This window comes from Puma concolor, chromosome D3 (genome assembly GCF_028749965.1).
Source record: "Puma concolor isolate L17-30 chromosome D3, mPumCon1.1.hap2, whole genome shotgun sequence".
Taxonomy (NCBI): Eukaryota; Metazoa; Chordata; class Mammalia; order Carnivora; family Felidae; genus Puma; species Puma concolor.
The window spans coordinates 6,390,057-6,405,999 of NC_141678.1; the positions used below are offsets into that span (position 1 = coordinate 6,390,057).

A 15,943-nucleotide genomic window follows, 5' to 3' on the forward strand; every position below is an offset into this window, starting at 1 on the left:
CGCTTCCGGAAGCCCTCGGGACCGCCGGGAACCGAACTCCGGCAGCAAAGTTCCGCAGGGTGGGGAAAGCGCCCTCGCGGCAGGAGGCTGGAAAGCTGACCGCCGGAGAGTGGAAGCGGGACCAGGTCCCGAGTTGTACTGTCCGTCCCGCGCAGCCACCTGGGCTCGGGCGCCTTCCCACCGCGAGCAGGCGTTTCTGCGGCGGCTTTTCGGCGGGAGGGATTCTGCTCCGGTTTGCTCACTTTCTGCGCCCGTCGGAGGCCGGTGGCAGCACAACACCGCGTCCTGGCCAAAGGACAAGTGGGTCTGGAGGGACTGGACGGAAATGCACCCCAGCCCCGGAGACCCAGGTTAAAAGGTATGCAAGATAGATAGGGTTGATGGTGGGGACCCGATGCCTGGTATAATAAACGTTGGTTTACTTCCGAGAAAGTGAAAGCCCCAAAGGAGAACATTATCTTCCCATTCCCGGGTTCACCATTGGCTGCGGCCACTCATTCGTCCACGCACACATTCATTTGGCAAGCTTTTACCAACCACCTGTTACATGCTGGGGGCCCTGTCAACACATAGCTGTCCCTGCTCCGTGCATGGCTTGCTCCCTTACATCCAGCAGGTCTTTACAGATGTCATCTCAGTGATGCCTCTCTTTCCTAATCACTAAAACCGCTCACCCCGCTTTATTTTTCCTCCATGGCACTTGCCTTTAATACGCCGATTAATTTACATATGAGGTTCGTCTCCTCCACGGAAAGGTAAACCCCACGACAGTGGGAATTTTTCTTTAATTTGTTTAACCAGTGGCTACAAATGATAGCGCAAAGCAGTCACTCAAATATTTTGGGGATGGATAAATGGGAATATGCAGTACTCCTACAGACTCCAGTTATCTCAAACTAAATGAAGTGAAAGATAAAAAAGCTAGAGGCAACGTCTCCACTGAAATAGGATCACATCACAAACAAAATACCTTTGACAACTGTTTTATAAAACAGGATTTCCAGGGGCACCTGGGTGGCTTAGTTGGTTAAAGCGTCCAACTTTGACTCAGGTCATGATCTAACAGATCGTGAGTTGCAGCCCCCGGTCGGACTCTCTGCTGTCAGCACAGAGCCTGCTTCAGATCCTCTGTCTCCCTCTCTTTCAAAAATAAACATTAAAGTAATAATAATAATAATAATAATAATAATAATATAATAAATACATAAAATGGGACTTCCACAGTTCTGAAAACCAACCCTGAGGGAAAAGGCCTTCTTGCATTTGCATTTGGGGCTCCACTTACTAATTTTCAGATCCTTAGATGCTTTCCAAGCCTGTTTCCGTATTTCCAAAATGAGGATTAGGATAACACCAAAAGTAAGGGCTGTTTTGAGAATAGATGAGATAGACCACATACAGGGCTTAGCAGAGTGCCAGTGTTCAACAAATGGTAGTTTCTTTTATTATTTAGCAGGCCCTTAATGTAATAGAGGAAGAGGAACAGTTTCTAAAAGCAGTGATCTAGTTTTTGATTCCACCAATGAGGGCCTTGCACAAATCACTTAATTCTTCCTAAATTTATTTCCCACATGCATAAACCACATACTTGAGTGAAAAAAACCTCCATTTTCTCCAAATGAAAAAATACTTAAGATGTTTACAATGAATCATCAAAGAAACCAGACCAAGAAAGCTAATATTGGGTTCCTACTTATGATCCTCAAGTTTATAAACCTAAGAAGTGACAATTTGGGGTGCCTGGGTGGCTCAGTCGGTTAAGCATCCAGCTCTTGATTTTGACTCAGGTCACGATCTCACATGGTTGTTCATGAGTTCAAGCCCCACATCGGGTTGTCGCTGACAGCGTGGAGCCTGCTTAGGATTCTCTCTCACCCCGCTCTCTCTCTGTCCCTCCCCCATTCACTTGTGTAATCACTAGGGCTCTCTCAAATTAAATAAACAAACATTAAAAAAAGTGACAGACATTTATCAGGCATGATAACTCAGAAAACATGAACATGCGTCATTTGAAATATGAATAGAAAGCTGGTACTTTAACAAATGTTATTTAAGCATTAATATGAAACAGAATACTAAGACTGTTTTTAAAAAGAATTGTTTATTTACTGAACCTGGGGCAGATTAGATACACAACCAATTTTAAATGTACATCTTTTAATTCAATTTTGAAGTGTTTTCACACACACCCAAAAAAAAAAAAAAAAATTGGAGTTGCAACAGCTGTCTTAAGGTAAAATACAGTCACCCTAAAACTGTTGCAGTATTTTCACCCAAGGTTGAAAAATTGTTTATCCTGAACATGAAAACCTGTAACAAATTTAAATTAATTATATAAAACTCGTTACTTGTAGCTTTCCCCTTGCAAAGATCCAAAAAAAATGTACAAGTAACTAACATACATCAGTCACAACATAATCCTGGATCACCCCCACACCACAACCAGATGCGCCTTTAATTTTAAACCCATCATCAGAGACCAAGAGAAAGTCATGTCATTTTATACAAAACAAAATTCACATGTGCCAAAAAATAGAGACCCAAGAAAAACAAAAACAAAATCCTAGTACTGACAGTGATGTTCAGTACCCTAATTAAACAGTGGCCAAAATGCCACTGATCAAAAATAAAATAGTGGCTGTATATCACTGCAATGAAATCCAAGAGGCTTTAACCCTTTGGCATCAAAAATCCAGATTTTTCCAATTGCATGAATGCACACACTTCCTACATGCCAAGAGTGGAGAAAGTGGGTGTGCCAGCACAGAAAGAAAAGAGCTACCATTTGCTGCAACACCCAGAGAACTGGCTTTAGGAGAGACTTCTTACAAGGTTAGACAGAAACCAAAAATGGTTATTAGCTGCTTGTGTCATCAACCTAATTGGAGGTGACTGAGTCCTAGGTTCAAAATACAAATTTAGGCGGGGAACACGGTGTTGGGGAAGTCTTATCTTCAAAGCAGAAACAAGACAGACAGGTATAAAAGTAACAACCTGGTGACACCCCAGTCAGAGCGCTGCCAACAGGCTGAGTGGAAAATGTCAAGATTCAGACTTGTTTCTCCTAAGGACTCAACAAAATGAATCTTTAATGACTTGAACTGCAGGTAAGGGATCCAAAGTCATTTTAGTGAAGTACTATCCGTAAAGTACTTGTCTGAACAAACTGCATTTTATCATGAAAACAAAAGGAAAATAGATATAACAGGGACTATATGCCTGTATTTCACTTACAGTGTTTGAGTTCTGAAAGGCCTATATAATGGAGGCAGAATTCAAATAAGAAATTATGCCAATCAAGTGTCAAATTTTCACTATAACTTTCCTAAAAAGGTGTTTTCCCCCAATATCTACTAATCACAAAGAAACATAAGCTGTGAATGTACAGTTCTGAAAATAAAAATGTAGAAACTAATGACATTATTATGACCAAGATGTTTGGTAAACAGTGAATTATGATTTTGAGATCATCAGGAAAAGGCTTTTTAAACAACCCTCCGGACTTCAAAAAATCTCTTCAGGTAGTAGATCTGTCCCAATGTCATGGCAACTAGAACAAGAGCTTCAAAGAAGGACCAAAGGACCACTCTGCTGTTTGTGTTGTCGTTGACTGTGAGGACAAACAAACAAACAAAATTTAACACCAAAAAAAAAAAAAAAAGCATAAGCATCATAAATCATCCTAGTCTTTAGGGAAGGAATATTTTGCACACCATTCAGAGTACTCTAAATATTTTTGTCTTTTGTCCCCAAGCAACTCAACAAACTTAGAAGCAGAAAATTTTAGATTTAAATGGGACCTTAAGGATTCATGGGGTATGGTCAAGCCTGTTCCGCTTATCTATGGGGAACAGAGGGGAAAAGTGACTTGCCCAAGTGACTTTAACCTCTAGGGTTAAAACCCAATACAACCTTCTTTCTCCCTCCCATTAAAATATTCCTACATTATAATCCTTTTTGCTGAATCAGAAAACGGACTTAAAAAAAACTAAGAGATTATTTCAAGATCATACAGTTACCCAAAAAGCACTACCTACCAAGTCAAAATGTGTCAAAGTGACTTTCTCCTTAAACACGTATTTAACAAATATTGAGCATCAATGATGCACTTGGCAGCTGTTCCAGATGCAGGAGGTTTCTCAGTCTCATGGACCACTACTAGCACTTACTACCAACCTGGAACCAGTTTCATGATTTACCCCACTCTTAAGCTAAGGATCTCATCCTTAAAGTAACAGCCATGACCACTCTTTATTCATTTATTCTGAAGCTCAATCTATGTCATATTCTTTCACATTTTCTATCAAATTCTACAGCCCTAATTGTTTTTAATTACTAGGCAGTTTCTGATTTTTCTACAAATGGCCAATACTAAAAACAATTATAATTAGCAAGACAGTAACGGTATAAATCAGCTGAGTGAGTGCATGTTTTTAGATATGTGTGTATCATTTGTAAAACACTGACTAAAATTAAAATAGCTAGTGGACTGACAATCCCTCAAAAAGAAGTGAAAAGCAATGGACAAGTTCCCAAAAAGATAACTTAGCTACTAAAAAGTGTGGCTTTTTTCCCCCAGAGTAAGAAAAGACACACACCCAAAAACATTATTAACTAGAACTCTAAAAAAATCACCCAAGCTAAAATTTTAGTACTAACCATGGCATGAAGTTTACTTCTGCTGAAGACTTAGTAACCAATATCTAGCATACCTGTGAATGACTAGCTTTTCAAGATTTGTGTCTGAAAGGGGAATGGCTGAGTCAACACTTCAAAATATTAACCAATCATGTAAAAAGAAGTATTTCTCTCTCCCTTCACTTCGCTTAGGAAAGTGTGTATGTAAGACACTGTCCTCACACTACTCACACATCTGCCTGACCTAGAAGATCTGTTATTATCACAACACTGCAGTAGGGAAAAAAAAAAAAAGTCTCATTACATTCATTTCTAAGGAGCAAGTGCTACAGGGAGATGTACAAAAACCAAACAACATCATGGGAACTATTTGATTTGCAAAAATAAACAGAATGCCTAAAATTATATTTGTCAAACAAACACAGGAGCATCTCCGCGCAAATAAGGTGTGAAAGAATAAGGCTAGATGTCTTCTACAGACCAGAAGACAGGTGCTCCCTCTGGCTGCCGTGTTCCCAAGAACTTCCCATAACCTTGAAGCCATCAGGTCTGAACTGGTTAAAACAAAAAGCAATGAAAGCTCTTGGACCTCAGACTCTGCTCAGTGTCCTTCTCATCCCAGAATGGGCTGGCCCCTGGTGGTCAGCAAGGTACTCAACAAATAGATCCCTGCCTGGTGAGGGCGAAAAGGTGGTGATCCCAGAGGAACAGATTATGAGTGGAGGCAAAGAGAAGGAATCATGGTGGAAGAGGCAGGGGTGCATGTACACAAGCCTTGGCCCACCTCACGCCCCAATCCATATCAGTGAAAACAGGAGCTCCATATCAGCGAGAACAGGGGCTCTCACTTTTCCAGCCTGTTGTGGTTTTTCATTACTCTCCCATACAAGGGCAAAGTGTGTGCTCTAGGTCCTGAAGGCTCATTTCCATATGTGGCAAGCAGAGATGTAAGAGGGAAGGGGGAACACAAACCACACCTTCAAGAGGTTCAGCCTGTGCCCACTATCCCTTAGAGTCACTCTTCTCTCCACTCCCTACCCCAACCTCGAACAGACTCCTGACATAAAGCACTTTGCATTCACAGACAAGATTGCTCCCGTGCAATCTGCCCCCAAGAACTATTTGGAGGATAAAAAAACACCGAACCATAGATGTGGACCTGGATCTACGATATGGTATCTGGTCTGTGTGTCAATATGGTACCTCTTAATTTTACATGCAAAAGCACAGCATAGTGCTTAAGGCTACACCATGGGCTTTTGCGACTAAACATGGGGTTCCTTCCAGCCATCACTGCTTCCACAGACAAATATACTCCCCGTCCCCAGTTTACAAATTTAAGAACCCAAGGTGAGCTTCACCTGGTGGCGGCTGCCTAGATTCACATTTTAGTGCTATTTTATCTAAATTAAATGTTCCATGTTAGGGAAAAAGCTAACTCTCAGCATATAATAATAATATTGGCACAGAAATTTCAAAATATGTGATTAAAAACCAACCATTTCACAGTTTTCTTTTCTGCTTTAGGAAAACTATCACTGAATATTCCTTAGCTGACCATAGATATTTTTAAACTCTTAAAAGCTCGTGCTAACTCTTCACAGCATTTTTCACTTTAGATTTAGTGTTCCAATAATAAACTAGTCCAATACAAAGCTCTACAAACATGTACTCAAAAGATACCTTTGCATAAGTGCTTTTTTTAAGTCAAGGCTTTAGTAAGATAATGTTTATAAAACATTCACATGAGGAAAATATAAACAAGCTGTTGAGAAATACACCTTCACAATTTCATGGCCACCAAACACTGCTGCAAAGTGACGGCATTAACTTACTCGCTCTGTGTATCCTCTCCCGGACTTCCATGTACTCCTGTTCGTGTTTCACAGCTGTCATTGCCACTGCCAGCTCATTAATCATTTCTTCTAGCTTGTTCTGGTGAGCTACAGAAAAATTTGAAAACAGATTGGCACATATTTGGCAATCTCCTTTTGAAAAATACTTTTAAAGCAATAGTCCTCAAAATATTCCTTAGAGAAGCCATGTAAAAGAAGGTGTTTAGAAACGGCTCAGACATCACTTTGGACTACTGATGACAATTTAATTCTCAAAGCATTTTTTAAAGTTCATTCCCAGTACAGAAACCTCTTTCAGGGTGGGAAACATACTATGTAATACTTACTAACTAAGGGAGAACAGTTAACCCTAAGAAATCTCCTCTAATGAATTGTTGCTAAGTTCACTATACTGACTGCTAACTGAAGGGGGAAAAAAAAAAAAGACGGGGCGGGGGGGAGAACAAAATATAAAACAAACAAAATTCCTAATAATCCTATAAATAACAATATTTAAACTAAAATAAAAATCTATGCCTTAGAATCATATAACTCTAATGTTAAGAGCAATAGCATTAGAATCATATAACTCTAATGTTAATTTAAAAGCAGCATCAAAACAGACTTTTAATCTCAATAAAGCTGAGTGTAGAAAAACCTGAAAACATTCTTGAAAAAATTCACACCAAAACTCAAACATTCTTCTACGAAACTCAAAGCAGTAATTTCACTACAGTGGGGAATGCCAGGCATTGTAAGTGAAAAAACAAGCTCACAACTGCACAAGGTTTAAAATCAGGTATTCTTTTTAGCCAAAAATGAATACAAGGTGAACGGACAGTTCTGAAGAATAAGTGTATGCTTCTAGATAGTGCTACGGTGTGACAATGAACAAAACAGTTAGGAAAAAAGTATATACCACAAGAGAAAATTCCCACTGGAGGGCCCCTCCCATATTAAAGTAGTTAGGTTGGAATCTCCAATCATCCCTCTCTAGCTTCACTTTGAAAGCCCCAGGCATGATGTGACCTTAGGAGCAGGGCTTCTCATGAATGGCACTGTTGACATTTTGGTGCAGAAAATTCTTTGTTGTGGGCGGCCTGTCCAGTGCACTGCAGGATCTTCCATCCAGCCATGAGAATCAAAAATGCCTCCAGATAGGGACACCTGGCTGGCTCAGTTGGTAGAGCATGCGATTCTTGGTCTCAGAGTAGGGAATTCAAGCCCCACGCTGGGCATGGAGCCTACTTAAAAAAAAAAAAAAAGTCTCCAGATATTGCCAAATGTTCCCTTGGGGGGCAAAAACTGTCCCTTGCCTGAGGACCACTCCTTTAGAGTAAGGTCTGATTTCACAGCTTCCATTCGTCAACATTAACAAAAGCAAGGATTTTAAATATTATGTTAAAGGATTATTTAAGAGTAATTTAACACTCACATTCCTCAACCAATATTTTCTAAATTTAGAAAGGACCAATTTCCAGAAAATGAACAAGCACAGACCCCTTCAAAACTCCTAATTCTCCTTGGGTTAGCCAAGTTCTACGCCGTAAGTGGCCCCGAAAAACAAGCACAAGAATTACTAAGTAGTAGGATTCTCTAAATTCTACAGATTTCAAAACCTAACAAATACTTTATTTTTTTAATGTTTATTTATTTTTGAGAGAGAGAGAGAGAGCATGAGCATAAGAGGGAGAGAGGGAGGGAGGGAGAGAGAGCGAGCATGAGCATAAGGGGGGGAGGGGGGGAGGGAGGGAGGGAGGGAGGGAGGGAGGGAGGGAGGGGGAGAGAGGGAGAGAGGGAGAGGGAGAATCTGAAGCAGGCTCCAGGCTCTGAGCTGTCAGCACAGAACCTGACATGGGGCTCGAACTCACAAACCGTGAGATCATGACCTGACCTGAAGTTGGACACTTAACTGTGCCACCCAGGCACCCCAACAAATAACTTCTTTATGATGTAAGTACCCTATAAACTGCTTAATATCTAAAACAAATATTATCACGTTAACACTATGAAATGTGTTGCACTGCTAGTTTCCACAAATCCTGATGTACATCGTGCCCCCTCCCCTCCAAAAATCCAAATGTGCTGGTTCTTGGTAACCAATTCCTCCAAAAGACTCAATTCAGGGTTTGTTGCTGGTCAGTAGAGAAATATAAATCAATCTAACTGCAACATATGGCTGAAAGAGCCTTTCTCACCATATCTAGACACAGCTTCTAGAACTGGAATTCACATCCAACCAAATTTCAAGTTAGAAAACTATAATAATGGTAAAAACAAGCCAACAAAGTACTCCCTAAAAGTCAACAGCACCATTTGCCATTAGCTATGTTTAATTAAGACTTTTACTCCTCCAGTTACAATTGAATCTTTTCACCCTCAACATTCATCTAAAAGAAACAAAGTATGATGTTACTACTAAAATGTCAATCCCTATATTTCCAATGCCATTAATTTAAAATGACCTAATCTGTACCTCCCATCATCCAAGTAAAAACCACAGAAAACAATCAGTCTAAAACTCTAATTAGTTGTAGGGGTTTTGTAATTAAGAGAAAAAACACTCTCATGCGAACAAACAGGTTAGAATGAAGGAAAGCAGAAATTAGCAGCAAACAAAAATGCGCAAAAAGACAGGATGCTGCCAAAAGACAATCTACCTACCATCCCAGGTATCTCCACCACCTAAAGAAAAGTGTAAAATATAAACACACACAAAAATAAAACAACAAAATTTAACCAAACTGGTCATGTATAAATGAACAATAAACAACAATGTATATACCAGGATTAGCAAATCCACACAACCTAAAGCACACACAACCTACATGCTTACAAAAGCACAGAATGACTAAGAAAAGTTGCGAGAGACCGTTGTGAAGAACTGAAATATAAAATTCCAGAAAATTATTTTTGTTAAGTAGGAGTCCTGGAGAAATAAAAAGTATGTATCACAAAAGCTTTTGGTTTTAAAGACGGTGAATGAGCCTAGAATAAGAAATCAAAATAAACACTCCGTTCAGATGAATAAAAACGTACACAATGTTGATTCTTAGAACGTGATAGAAGTCTTCTGAATGTTCAGCTCACCTTCTGTCTCCATGTCTTGTCCTTTGGGGGCCTCCCCAATATCAATGGTGAACATCACTATTTTTGGAGTCATAGTAGACATCCTATTGCTGAAACAAAACTTGTATGTTCCATCCATGTGAGCAGCAAATGTGTATTTCCCACTGGACTCTCGGTCTCCTTTATAAATTCCTTTATTATCAGGCCCTGTAATCTGGAGGCAGGAAAGAAATGCACATCACAAAAGATTTAAAACCATACTTCTCCGTAAGTGGTGTCGTTGGCAGTAGGATATTTGCTAAGAAAATTTAACTTTCGCTTAGTGACAGTAACGTCTTTGGGCTGCGGTCTCGCACTTATGAAACAAAGCTGGACTCGATGGCTCTCCAAAGCACCTTTCAATTCTGACTATGTACGTTTCATCTGTCCAACCTAAACATCAACTCCTCAGAAACAGAATAGCACCTTACACGTTGTCTCCAACTGGCCTGTATCACCAACACACATGCAAACTCAACTACTAACACCAAAACATGAAAAAACATCTTTAAAACTAAAAAATCTGAGCAAGCTACATTTCTAGGTTTCCCTAAATGATTGCTGCAAACCAGTGTACGAATCTGCTTTATCTGAGATGCCAGAAGGCTTAAGAAAACGACTAGACTGGAAATTAAGGGACCCATGTTCTCATCCATCTGCTACACATCAGCGGTTAGGCTTCGGTCACCCTAGTTCCTCTTAGAAAGCGTGCAAAATCTGGAGACTGGAATAACTGACCTTTAACGTCTTAACTAATTTTATCAGTCACTCCTTCCACTATCCCCTTATGTTTGGACTTCACTCTTACTGTGTCGTTTGTGCCCAACTCTGCTGTTCACTGCCAGATGGACAATCCTAGAACCCAATTAATAATCATGCTAACAGTGAACTTAAGTATTACATCTGGTTTCCTAAATAAATAAGTAAATAAAACGAGAAACACTCTTTTGGTTTAAAAAAAAAAGGGGGAGGTATAGGAGGAAATTCGAGGACCGCTAGTTTCCTAAAATAATTTCCTGTTTTCTCCAGATACTTTATCTGTAATCATCACGCCTAAAATGAATGACCCAACTCCAGCTTTCCCCTAGCCAGAGACGGCAGAAGGAGGTATCTGGAAGTCTTGAAATGAAAACAGGTTAAACACTGAAGCTGTTTCTATGAAAAATAAAGAAATGCACAACGCAAACGTCTGCCTAGCCTCCGTCAGTGGCATTCGCTTTACTTTTTCCAATACTAATCCGTAACACGACGGAATGCAGCTACAGACCCATTGAGACCGGCCCTCGGCTAGCCGCGACAGATTAAGCGTCTCCTGGGCCCGGAGCTGACACGCGGCGCCTGGTCGACGAAGCTCAGCGACAGGTTCCACGGGGAACCCGCCGTCCAAACTGAGAATGCAAAGCAACTAAGCGACGGCTCCGTATCCGCGGGGCATCCCGCGGCACGGAATCCCGGCGGGCCGCGGGGGAAAGGGCCGTTAGGGGGTCGCCCGGGCGGAGGCCAGACAGCGGCCCGGGCCCCTCCCAGCGCTCGGACAGCGGCCTCCACGCCCCGCGCCCCCGCAGACCCAGCGCGGGCCCCAGCGCCTCCAAACCCCGAACCGCCGCGCGACCCCGCCTCGGCCGCGGGCAGCGCGCCCGCACCTCCACGTCGATGTCCAGGAAGCCGCCCTCGGCCACCTCGAAGATGAGGCCCATCTTGGTGCCCGAGGTGACCCGCTCGAAGAAGCACTCCTCGGCATGCGCGTCGATGCTGACGAAGTAGCCCGAAGCCGTGGCCAGAAGAGCGGCCAGGAGCACCAGCAGCTCGGCGAGCGTCACCATGGTGGGGCTGGGGCCGAAGCCAGGACCGGGACCGCGGCCTCCAGAGCCGCCGCCGCCGCCGCCACCGCTGCCTCCTCAGCCGCCGCCGCCTCTGCTCCGCCCCTTCCGGCTGCGCCACCCGAGGGGGCTGATGCGGGCGCCGTGGATTGGCGGGCGCCGGCAGCTGCCACGTAACGGACGCACGGCGGCCGCGGAGGGACAAGGCGGCTCCGCGCACCCCGAGCCTGGATGGTGGCTCTGAAAGGCCAAACATCGTTGTCCCCACCATCATCCCTTTCGCGCGCAGGCTAAGTTTCACGTGGACCACACCAGAAAGCGACAGTATCAGGAAACCTCCCGCGCCCGGTGCGACGCCCTAAGATTGTCTAAAGAGATGGCGAAAACTTTGGAGGCAGCAACAGAAGAAGTAAAGGGAGATGGGGGCTGACGCCAAGGGCTTCGAGATTCTCTGTTGCCTTCCCCTTGCCACCAGGGACTCGCCAACAAACTCCAAACGAGTCCCCAGTTTTCCACCAGTTTGATCCAGTTCAGATGACTGTTAACCCCCTAGATGACGTCGGGATCATTTCCATCTAATTGTTTTGCTGTTGTTTAAGATTTTATTTTTTTTAACTTTTTTTAATGTTTATTTTTTGTTTTTGAGAGAGACAGCATGGGCAGGGAAGGGGCGGGGGGGGGGGGGGGCGGGGTGGAGGGAGGCACAGCATCCCAAGCAGGCTCCAGGCTCTAAGCTGTCAGCACAGAGCCCAATGTGGGGCTCAACCTCACGACCGCGAGATCATGACGTGAGCCGAAGTCCCATGCTTAACCGACTGAGCCACCCAGGTGCCCCAGATTTTATTTTTTTAGGTAAACTATGCACCCAACATGGGGCTTGAACTCACAACCCAGAGATCAAGAGTGGCACGTTCTTTGGACTGAACCAGCCAGGTGCCCTACCACCTAATTGTTAAAACAAAAACACACCGACCATCGCACTGACACGTGCGACCGCTCCCATTTAAGGGAAGAAATGATACTCTCTGATTCGAAGAAGCCTCCTCCCCCTTTTCCCCAAAAAAAAAAAAAAAAAAAAAAACCCACGTCGGCTTGCATACCAGCCCCTTCTACCCTAACCCCAGAAACCCTTGCCTTGAGTCCTAATTGCGAGAAGGTGCCTTCAGAGCACGAGCTCCCCTTCTCCGTTCTCTGGCCAATGAATGAATTACCTGCCTGCCATCAAATACCGTCTGGTACTTAGCCAACGGAATTAAGCAGGGAAAGCACTTACCGCTTGGGAAACACCCTAATCCCACAGAAACCTACCAGAAAGGATGGAGATGGGAGTAGACTGGGAAAGGGCACAAGGGAACTTCCTGGGATTTGGGAAAGTTTTTATATGTTCACATAGTATTTTTATACTTAAGACTAATACACCTTGGGGCGCCTGAGTGGCTCAGTTGATTAAGCATCTGACTTTGGCTCAGGCCATGATCTCACAGTTCATGAGTTCCAGCCCTGCCTCAGGTTCTGTGCTGACAGCTCAGATCTTGGAGCCTGCTTGAGATTGTGTCTCCCTCTCTCTGCCCCTCCCCTGCTCGTGTTCTGTCTGTCTGTCTCTCTCTCTCTCTCTCTCAAAGAGAGATGTTTAAATAAACATTAAAATGTTTATTTAATGTTTAATGTTTAAATAAACATTAAAAATAATAATAATTTAATGTTTAATGTTTAAGTAAACATTAAAAATAATAATAATAGGGATGCCTGGGTGGCTCAGTCAGTTGAGCGTCCAACTTCAGCTCATGTCATGATCTCACGGTTCCTGAGTTTGAGCCCCGTGTTGGGCTCTATGCTGACAGCTCAGAGCCTGGAACCTGCTCCAGATTCTGTGTCTCCCTCTCTCTCTGCCCCTCCCCCAACTCATGTTGTCTTTCAAAAATAAATGTTAAAAAATAATAATAATAAAAAAGACGACTGCACCTTATTTTACTGTATGCATATCATACTTCAACTACAAAAATATTTTTTACCTGGTTCAAATCCTCCAAAATTGGAATTCTGTCAGTTTCCCAAAGCGCTCCTGCCACATCACGCCCCCTCAGCTCTTGCAAGCTGCTAGGACAATTTTCTGCACTTTGCTGCCAGATCATCCCTCAAAACCCAACCCAAATGTCACCTTTTTTCTTCTCTCGAATGTCCCTAGACGTAACCTCTGCCACATAGCAGCCCTGTCCTCTGTGTTGGTGATGCAGATTTGTGCAACCGGGCTACGGTTATTTGCCAGTCTGTGGCACTCCTGTGGCACAGTCTTGGCACGTGTATGCTGTGCTCGCAGAGCCTATCCCGGGGCCACCAAAGACCCCATTCATGACACTAGGTGGAGTGTGCTGACCTGACCTGGCGCTGGGGAGACCTGGCTGCTTACTCCAGTTTTGCACATAGCTGTGTGACCTTCATTATGTCCCATCAGCTTTGAGCTTCAGTTTCCTCGCTTGTAAAAGGGGGAGGACACCACGTCCACCACGCGCCTTGCTCATCTAGTGAAGTTATTAAGAGGATCAGATGGCATCCCGTATGTGAAGGTGCTATGCAAATTTGAGGGATTTTTTTCTTTTTCTTTTTAGGGATTATTTCTTGAAAGACCATCAGGCAATAGGGGGCAGTAGTGGCCCAATAGCCAGTTTCCCCGCTTCAGGTGTCAAAAAACAGGTGCAGGGCTTCCTTGACTGAACTCAAGAGCTCTAGTGATGTCCCCTGACTCCCCGCTCTCCCGACTGTGTCAAAGGCCCTGCTTATGCTGGCAGGTCAGTTCTGTTGTGTTATTCTGGGAGCCCAGAGCCTGTTCCCTCCAGCCTCACTAACCCACTTATATGCCTCTCTTTCTCTGTATTGAAGTTCTTCCTGCTTATAATACCTACAGTAGTTTCCTATTAAAATGAATTAAACTGGGGCGCCTGGGTGTCTCAGTCGGTTAAGCAACCGACTTCGACTCAGGCCATGATCTCACTGTTCCTGAGTTCGAGCCCCGTGTCAGGCTCTGTGCTGACAGCTCAGAGCCTAGAGCCCGTTTCAGATTCTGCGTCTCCCTCTCTCTCTGCCCCTCCACCCCCCACACTGTATCTCTCTCTCCAAAAAAAATGAACATTAAAAAAATTTTTTTAATGAATTAAACTGAAACAGGTTTGTTTTTGTTTTTTTTTTAACATTTATTTATTTTTGGGACAGAGAGAGACAGAGCATGAACGGGGAAGGGGCAGAGAGAGAGGGAGACACAGAATCGGAAACAGGCTCCAGGCTCCGAGCCATCAGCCCAGAGCCTGACGCGGGGCTCGAACTCATGGACCGCGAGATCGTGACCTGGCTGAAGTCGGACGCCTAACCGACTGCGCCACCCAGGCGCCCCTGAAACAGGTTTTTTGACTTCCCAAGCAACCGAACTGTATAGAAAAGTGCCAAGAACAATTCTGTTTTTATCTAGAAATTAAATACATTAATTTTCACTTTCAAACTGATGAAATATTCTAATTCCACTTACCAGGGACTTAAAATGTGGACATTTATCATCTTGGTGGACCCCCTGAATTATATATTGTTGGATTTTATAAAGTAAATCAGGGGACCCAAATCCAAATGCCTTCAGGGATCAGGCAGTTTATATGAATGAGTGAAGGCACCCCAGCTTAAGGCAATAGGGAGTAGAGAGGAGTGTGGCAAATTGAAGCATAGATGCTGTATCTAAATACACTTGGCTCCAGTGTTTGAAGACACAGTGGTGGCCAAACCAAAAATGCAGCCAGAAGTCATCTGTGAATTTATTTTTTTATATTAGAAATGTAATTAACTGTGCTACCTAAAAATCAGAAAAGAGACAAAAGTAACTCCAAACACAGTACCATAAACTAATCACTTATCAACTACTTGGCATAGTTCCTTCTTTATAGAGGGTTTTCTTTTCAGTGGCATAGCCATAAATTAGTCATCAAGTGTCTTTTGACATTACTTCGGGATCTGAAGACAGGCTCTCAGGACTTGCCAGACCCACCCACTGTAAATGTACACTTTTATGGTCCTCAGCACAGACTGGCAGGTGCTCGCGTGCCATGGTGTGTGTGAACGCATTCAACACAACAAACAGATGGCTCATAGCCGGCACTTAGTAATATATGATGAATGACGAATGAATCTCTCAACTCAGGTCTGGCCCAGAACCTACCAGGGGGTTATCAGTAATCAGTGAGGTGCAACAAAAAATGGGTCCTGTCCTCCCTCCCTCCCTCCCTCCCTCCCTTCCTTCCTTCCTTCCTTCCTTCCTTCCTTCCTTCCTTCCTTCCTTCCTTCCTCCTTCCCCCCTTCTTTCCAGCTTTACTAAGGAATAGAAATATAATTCATGCCATGAAATCACTCTCTTTTTTTCCACATAGAAGCTCTTAGTTTATTAACCCTCACATGAAAAATCTGCACAATCACCACAGACAAAATCAATGCAGAATCTTTACTCCTTTTTTTTTTTTAATTTTTTAATGTGTATTTTTGAGAAAGAGCAAGCGAGTGAGCATGATC

At 43.3% G+C, this 15,943-nt stretch overlaps 1 protein-coding gene and 1 long non-coding RNA gene across 3 annotated transcripts; one reads left to right on the forward strand and one right to left on the reverse strand.

Moving 5' to 3' along the window:
- Positions 1-13: 13 nt before the first annotated feature.
- On the forward strand, positions 14-10,767 carry LOC147575266 (uncharacterized). Its single transcript, XR_015242186.1, has 2 exons — positions 14-358; positions 10,611-10,767. It is a non-coding gene; the product is annotated as an uncharacterized LOC147575266 (long non-coding RNA).
- Positions 2,083-11,516, reverse strand: TMED2 (transmembrane p24 trafficking protein 2). 2 transcript variants are annotated; one of them, XM_086681506.1, is made up of 5 exons: positions 11,225-11,516; positions 9,564-9,756; positions 9,138-9,158; positions 6,474-6,581; positions 2,083-3,610 (listed from the first exon to the last, which is right to left on the reverse strand). In XM_086681506.1, exons 1-5 carry the CDS (start codon positions 11,402-11,404, stop codon positions 3,486-3,488), a joined length of 627 nt encoding a protein of 208 aa, XP_086537632.1. In that variant the 5' UTR covers positions 11,405-11,516; the 3' UTR covers positions 2,083-3,485. The 2 variants fall into 2 exon arrangements, with proteins under 2 accessions (XP_086537632.1, XP_086537633.1); XM_086681507.1 differs by lacking the exon at positions 9,138-9,158 and having other exon boundaries at positions 11,225-11,511.
- Positions 11,517-15,943: the final 4,427 nt, after the last annotated feature.